Genomic DNA, 8,032 nt, shown 5'->3' on the forward strand with positions numbered 1-8,032 from the left:
CACTTGGTCTCTTTGATGCAACCTATGGCTGGCACTATACTTGCAGCATCCACATTGAAATTGTACTCCGATAATCTGGTGCTTCCCTACCCCTGAGCAACCTGTCAAAAGCGATTTTACTCATCAGACCTTGGTTGCTAGGTCCTTGATCATTTCTCCTATCGTTCCTAGTTGGGTGGCGATCAGATTCATTTCCCCTTCTGTCCAAGCCGTATGGCTGATACCGATCTCGGACCTGCCTTGGATCCTAGTTGATAGTCCTCTTAGATATGTCATTCGCTCTATTGGGGTAAACAGACCCCGAAGGGCCCCCAGCCGGTCGTCTTCAACTGATACCTTTTATGGACATCGGCCCAAGTAACAGTCGGGTACTCCACCAAATTTTGCTTCAATTGTTGAGAAGCAATGGAACTTCGGGGGTTGAGCCCTTGAGTAAGTGCCTGAATGGACCAATCATTCGTGACCGGGGGTAGGTCCATTCGCTCTATATGGAACCTCGACACAAACTCCCTAAGCATCTCATTATCTCTCTGCTTGACTTTGAAAAGGTCTGATTTCCTCGTCTCGATCTTGATGGCGCCAACATGGGCCTTCATAAAAGCATCCGCAAGCATAGAAAATGAATCAATAGAATTCGGAGGTAAGTTATGATACTATATCATCGCTCCTTTGGATAGGGTTTCCCCATATTTCTTCAATAACTCTGATTCGATCTCGTCGTCTTCCAGGTCATTCCCCTTGACTGCGCACGTATAGGAGGTTACATGCTCGTTAGGATCTGTGGTCCCATTATACTTGGTAATGTCGGGCATTCAGAATCTCTTCAGGATTGGCTTCGGTGCCGCACTGGGGGGAATGGCTTCTGAATGAATATTTTGGAAAATCTGGTCCCTTCAATATTGGAGGTGTTCCCGGGATCTGATCGACCCTGGAATTGTAAGTTTCCACCTTCTTGTCGTTGGCCTCTATCTTTTATCACCTGACTCCACCCGCTTTGTCAATGCTTCGAGCATCTTCATCACCTCGAAAGTTTCCCCGGACCCGAATTCATCTGGTTCCACGACAATTTGTTCATCCCTTCGAGTGTTTTCTCTAACCCGTTCGGGCTCGATCATGTTAGGGACGTGACTTTGGGTCTGGAACTGTGCTATTGCCGCTTGCTGAGCTTGCAATATTTTAAAAATTAACCGCAGGCTAACCCCATCAACTTTCCCTTCGGGTGCTTCTCGAGCTGATGGCCTGGGTGCCCCACGAATACTGTTTTCAGGGTCAGTTAGTAGGTTGATGTTGATGAAAACCTGTGAGTTAGCGTCGACCGAGTCAACAACTAGGACATCATTGGGATCAATAGGGGGCACGTCATTGCTAGGTACCACGTTATTGTTTTTACCATGGTGGCCTGACTCGGTGTCAACGTTCAAGTGAGAAGACTGAGAATTTGACATTCTTAGGTAAACCTGAAATCAAATTTCAAAGAACAAGTATAAAATAGGGTGTGTTATGGAGATTCGTATTAAATCACCACTATTATCCTTTAACCCATGGTGGGCGCCAAATTGTTTACCCTATAAATGAGTAACAATTAAATTTATAAGCGATTTAATGGACACGTGATTTAATTTAACATGAATTATCTAAGAACAATAAATAATTAAATTAAAGAGAGATAAAACGATCAATCCAAATGAGATGGAATAATTGAGCCTGACTTTAAGTTGAACACTGAAAACTGGCACCGATCGAGCCCTCGATACGAGCTCATTTGTAACTAAAGAAAGGAAGAACTAAAAACACTTTGAACAACGAGCTAGAAGACAAAAATAAACTTTATTACTTTGATATGAGTGCCAACAATAATTTAAACTAAAAAAGTTCTCCCCTTTATATAGTAGGGGAGTTTCAATCCTAGTACAAGTCTAAATAAGGTAAAAATCTTCTTTTTTTCGGTAAATGTCGATCTGTAGTTGATATCAAATGGGATTTGTACTGTAATATCTGGTTGAGGGCGGATATTACTGTTCCTGCTCATCGTGCTTAACCGTTTCTCTTTTTCCTTAGTCCCGAAACTTCACTCTGCCCGGATCCGATGTTCAGCCGTGTCCGATTTCAGATGCATCATTCGTCCTCCCCGGGCTCCGCAACGAGGAACCTTTCGACTTCACTCGAAGTTACGTCAGATCATGCTGCCCTCTCGTTTCTTTACACCCGTACATACTTCTCTTGTTTTACAATAACCTATAAACCCATTATTGGGATGCCTATGTTCTTTTTTTCTTTTTTCTTTTTTTTTTTTCCCACAAAGAACTATGAATCAATAGGAGTAATCATAGAAAAGAGAGGTAACGCAAACCAATTTTCAAACTTCCATTAACAATCTCAAAAAATGTATACATTGAATACTCGTATAATTATTAAAATTTGGCTGAGGAAAAAAAATGTTTTTTCTCTTTCACTCAAAAATGAATACATTGCTTTTTGACTCGCCTTTCTTCTTTGTCTCTCTTGGTGCAGTCTTCAGCCTGCTTTCCCTACATTATGCTTCGTATGTGAAATTTAACTCCTTTAAAAAAGGCCTCTCCAATTTTAGCATTTTGGAAGATCCTTAGGAGGTGGCAAAAGGGACTCATTTGGGCCTTTGCCATTATCTACAAGCCATGCCATTTTCAATCCCCATGTTGTGTGTATCTCTAGATGACAATGCATAAACCAAACTCCTGCAATTTCAAATATAATTAAAATACAGTAATAACATAAAATATTTTAAAACTTTAAGTTAAATGTTAGGTGTGCAAATAAAGTCTCACATTGGTAGCTAAAAAGATTGTAATTCTACATAAAAAGTGGAGGAATTTCTTAATGGGGTTAGGTCTTTTGAGTAAAACCGTGGGGGCTTGGTCCAAAGCGGATAATATATCATCATATTAAAAGTATCTTTGGGTCATTTTAGCCCAATATTGTATCTAACAAACAATGATGTATATACCTGGATTGTCAGCACGAAATCTTATAGCAACCCATCCTCCAGCAGGAACACCAACTGTATTCCTCTCAACAGGATCCACAAGATTAAAATTCTTAGGATCTGTTTTTGGATTAAAATTTCCTATGCCTTTACCCACTAGAAAAAAATTGAAGCCATGCAAATGGATTGGATGGTTCTCAGGGGCTATAATTCCAGTATCCTGCAAAACCAATTGAACTGTATCGTTATACCGCAGCCTATAAACCTTAGTCCCATTCATCGTCGCCAAATTAGTTGGTCCTGTTCCCGTATAGTTGAAAGCAAAAGGCGGGTTTGCTGGAAAATCTGTCGTGAAAACTCCTTTAATCCCAAAGAAATGTGCTTGTAAAAGGGCAACCGTTGGCATAACAAATGTAACATTGTTTACACTAGCCACAACTCTGCTTCCATTACCTTGTTTGCAAGTTGGGCATGGATTAATCCCTAAACCTACCGTGAAAAATAGGGAATGATCAATTTTTTTGGGAACTTTAGCAGGGTATTTTTTGGAATTCAGGCTTCTTAAAGAATCAAGAAAAGTGTTGGCTACAGGGGTGGCATTTTTAGGTGGTGTACTAGTAAGTGAAATGTGGCTATTTCCTTGTGTGCCAGAATAATGTAAAGTGGCTATTGCTGTAACATTATCAACAGCAATTGGTGCATCCATAAAAGGTGAAGCAGCAACCATGTATTTTCCAGAACCTTGATTGGCAGTGACAATTACATTTGTTGTTTGGCCAGGAGCAATTACAATTGTGTCTGTTTTGAAAGGTTTAATGTAAGTGGCATCAACTTCAACTACTGTCATTTTATGGCCAGCAATTTTGAAAAAGAGTTCTTCATTGAGCGCAGCGTTGATGACTCGTAACATGTAGGTTTTTCCTGGATCAACGTTCAATTTGTATCCACCTGTATATTATATGGTCCAAAAAATGTCATGTTTTTTGCTCTTTACCAAAAATTGGGGTATACTTAATTCCCCTTTTTTCTATCAGTATATCAAAGCTAAACTCGTATAAGTATTACCTTGTGATGCGCAATTTGAGACGGGTCCCGGATGACCATTAATAGTGTGAGCATCAGAAACATTAGGGGCTAATCCTGATTTTATGGCTTCATTAATCACAGCTTCGGTATCAGATTTCCACCATTCAGCTGCACCACATTATCAAAATCAGTAAAACTTCCAATTTTATAGTATATAAATATTTCAAGAAAATAATGATACTACTTTGGTTTAAGGAAGTTAATGTTTTTTACCTAGGATCACGACAGCTTCGTGGTTGGGTTTAGGGAATGGATAAGGCACTCCAAGCTTAGGCAAGATAACAATTGCACCATGAACAGTGGCCCTTAGCCACAAAATATGAGCATGCCAAAATAGTGTACCCCTTTGGCCTGTAATAGTGAAGTTATACACATAGTTTTGCCCTGGCTGAATTGGACATTGTGTGATGTATGCTGGTCCATCTGCCCAACCTGTTCTAAGTTGTCTAATACCATGCCTGTAAAAAAAATGTTATCATTACTTTAATCCATTGTATTAGATAATCTGTCTTATGTTCCAGGTTACTAAATTCGTCCACTTTTTAAGAACGGTTACTTGTGCGGAGCTAGCTAGGTGGAAGGAAGGGGTTCAACTGAATTCCCTACATCGAAAAAGTTATATTGTCTTAATAGGTAAAAACAAATAAAGAAGAATTCACCTAAATAGCCGATCATCCGCCAGTTTAAACCAAAAAAAAATGACGGATATATAAAATATGTATAATAATATGTACATAACCATGTGTAATTTATCTATATATACCAGTTAGGAAAGTAAACAGTGAATCATGCTAGCTATTTGTGTAAAGATCCCAAATATAAGTTGGATATATATAAATTGATAAATCCCCTAGTGTAGTGACAATTATTATTTAAAAATTGCTTTACGTTACAAGTTTAGATCTCAGGTGTAATTTTTTGTATTTGTTTTTTGAATCCTCTTATGGAAAATTCTGACTTCGTATTGTACAATAGTTAAAGTCGTAGATATTAGATGACTTACCAATGGATAGAGAGATTATACTTGACATGGTTAACAACTTTGACAAGTACTGTGTCACCTTCCCGAGCATAGATTGTAGGTCCTGGAAATTTTCCATTAACAGTAACAATGGGCTTGGATGAACAAAGGCGAGTCGTGTTCTTCAATACCACCTGCCATGCAACAATTAAACATTATTATATTTATAGCTATGAATTTTATATTTTTTATATTAAAAAGTCACTGTGTTGATGTATAGTTGACAAATTATTTTGATAGTAAATATATTGATTTTGCTTGTCTTGGCGTCAACTGATTTGTTTTTATAGACCAACCACCTTTGTTAATTGGAAATTTCTTTTACCTAATTTTTGTTGCCTTAGAGTTCGAAACATCTACTTAACAGTTAACAGAGCCAATCATTCTGGATTCATAGACTTTGTGACAGTTTGTTAATAGTGGGATGGAATTGCCAAAATTTTCTGGTTTTCCTTATTTATATTATTATTATTGCTGAGGCAAAAGAAAAGGAGAAAATTCTTTTTTCTCTAGAAGAAAATGGGCCCAATATTTATTAACAAGTCATTTCAAGAAACTTATAATAGATGATTCTCTTCACATTTTTAACAGATTGAATGAAAATTAAGTTGTTTATTGTTAAAAAAATTGATACTGAAAGAAGAAGAAAAAGGATACTCCATTTAAATATAAAAGCACTTAGAAACATGCAGAACGCTTTCTCAAAAGATTGATTCTTTGACTTTGGATTATATAGCAGATCTCGGGGAATATGAAGCTTGTTATCACACTTATCTGAAATTGGTTGAGTTTTTCCTAATCATATATTCTCTCTTTAAGTGCCGACAACATTCTCTTTTGTAGAACATAATCTCAAAACGTTAGAGCCTTTTTATAACATACTCCCTCCATCCCAATTTATGTAGCACCGTTTAACTAGACATAAAGTTTAAAAAATAAATAAAGATTTTTGATACTTCTGGTTTAAGCCTTAAATATTTGTATGACTACAAATCATCTCACTAAGCGTAAAATAAAATTTTTTAACTTAAATTGTTTCTAAATATAGAAAGATGGTGTTATTTTTGCGACAAATTAAAAAGAAAAGTATGCCATATAAATTGAGAGAGAGGGAGTATATGTCTTTCCATATTACAAATTATCCAACATTTGTGACTATGGTAATATCAAGAAACTTGCATATTGTTGTTTACTGATGCAAGAAGGTAATTAATTAAGCTTATTAACTACGCATTCACAAGGGAAAAAAATAGTAGTGGTAGTAGTAACAGTGCTAATAGTACTTACATTGAACTTGTAATGTCGAATCCTGCATTCAACGACAAGAGGAAAAAGACAAGCTGCCAATACTATGAAAAGACGAATCCAAGAGTTCATTTTTGTCTCTTTCTTGAAATTTCTGCAATTGGACTTCTCTTTACAATTGTGCTATAGAGAACGAATTGAAGTGATTTTCTTTTTAGTTCTGATTTCTTGTAATCTTGTTGTATTCAGGAATGACCTGCCAACGCAAATATATATATATATAGTTGAAAGTGCCTTAATTTTCCGTTGTGTCATCATTTTCTTCAGTTAGGTGAGATGGATGTTTTGGGGTCATCTCTACTTCTTGAACAGCAATTTAATTTCTTTCATGCAATTTCCCCCTCAATCATTACTTGCATTTTACATAAAGTTCTAAACTCTGTGGACCATCATAAATTTGCTAGTTAAGCTATTAGTTTGTTTCTGTGAGAAACAAAGTTCCTTTGGGATTTAATAATTGTCTTTATTAGTTGTCTAAAAAAAGGCACCTCATATGTGCAGGGTCGGGGAGGTCGTATCATATAAATGCAATAGGCCGCTTTTAGGGGTCTTAGGATATGGTTTCACGTGAATTTATGCCCAACTCCCTAAATTATGTATAACAATATTATATTTCTTTTAAAATTATTTAAATATATACACGTGCACCAATACTCAAAGATTTCTATGGTGTAATAATTATTGAGTGCACTCTACGAGTGAAATTGGTCATTCAGATTCCACTTTAGATGGTCTTGTTTTCGGCAAGGGATATAAATATATACGTGAAAATCACTAAAATTTTCAAAAAGAATATAATTTTGAACCTATAATTTCAAAAGTGTAGTGGGTTCATGGTAAGAGACTAAAGTTAAACACGTCAAATGTGAATTCTAGATCCATCTCTTCACATTAGTGCACCCATCCTCCTAAAATCATGCTGCCGCCTCTGCGTTTTCCAAATGCATTCATTAGTTGGGTAATTAATATAAATTCATAACTATCTAAATGCTTATGTCAACTAAAGTTGAATTAAGGCGTAACTGATTGAACTATCTAAAAGCAATCTATGATGCTTGATGGTCTTCATGTCCCACGTACAACAGATCAATTAATTCAAGGTTTTGAAATTTCAGTAATTTTATAATATGGTTTTAAAACTAACTCAGCAAAGTGGGAACTGCATGCATGGGATGAAAATGGCTTCTCATGAAGAATATGTACGTGGCCCCTACAGTTTGCTACGTCGCGGTTTTTTTGACGGTCGATTTGACTAAAATAAGACATTATAAATTTGTCCAAGACAAATGATACTTAAAACCACACGTATATTTCTGAAAGTTGAAAAATATTTATAGCTCAAAATGTCAAAATAACTTTTTTCAAAGTTTTCGATCTAAGTTTGATACAACGGACTATTAGAACGAGAAGGATGAAAAATGTGTCGATTGTCTCAGACTCACAAATAAATCATAGGCTAAAAGCGAATGAATGATTGCAAAAGGAGTACTCAATCCAACTTAAAAGCTAAAATAACTTAATGGAAAAAGACTCTTTCGAACTTTTATATTTTTGCAAGCATAAAGATGTCGAAAAGTAAGTCTAGAAATTAAAGAAGGTCTTGTTAAAAAGGGAATTAGCTAACATAGTAATTCAAGGTCATTACAAACTAAATAGGA

The 8,032-nt window shown here is 36.2% G+C and overlaps 1 protein-coding gene across 1 annotated transcript; it reads right to left on the minus strand.

Moving 5' to 3' along the window:
* Positions 1–2,340: 2,340 nt before the first annotated feature.
* LOC104115740 (laccase-4-like) lies at positions 2,341–6,567 on the minus strand. The gene is made up of 6 exons (XM_009626432.4): positions 6,357–6,567; positions 5,052–5,203; positions 4,262–4,506; positions 4,028–4,156; positions 2,984–3,910; positions 2,341–2,714 (listed from the first exon to the last, which is right to left on the minus strand). Exons 1-6 carry the CDS (start codon positions 6,444–6,446, stop codon positions 2,584–2,586), a joined length of 1,674 nt encoding a protein of 557 aa, XP_009624727.1. The 5' UTR covers positions 6,447–6,567; the 3' UTR covers positions 2,341–2,583.
* Between the last annotated feature and the right edge of the window lie 1,465 nt (positions 6,568–8,032).

The sequence above is a fragment of the Nicotiana tomentosiformis genome, chromosome 7 (assembly GCF_000390325.3).
Source record: "Nicotiana tomentosiformis chromosome 7, ASM39032v3, whole genome shotgun sequence".
Taxonomy (NCBI): Eukaryota; Viridiplantae; Streptophyta; class Magnoliopsida; order Solanales; family Solanaceae; genus Nicotiana; species Nicotiana tomentosiformis.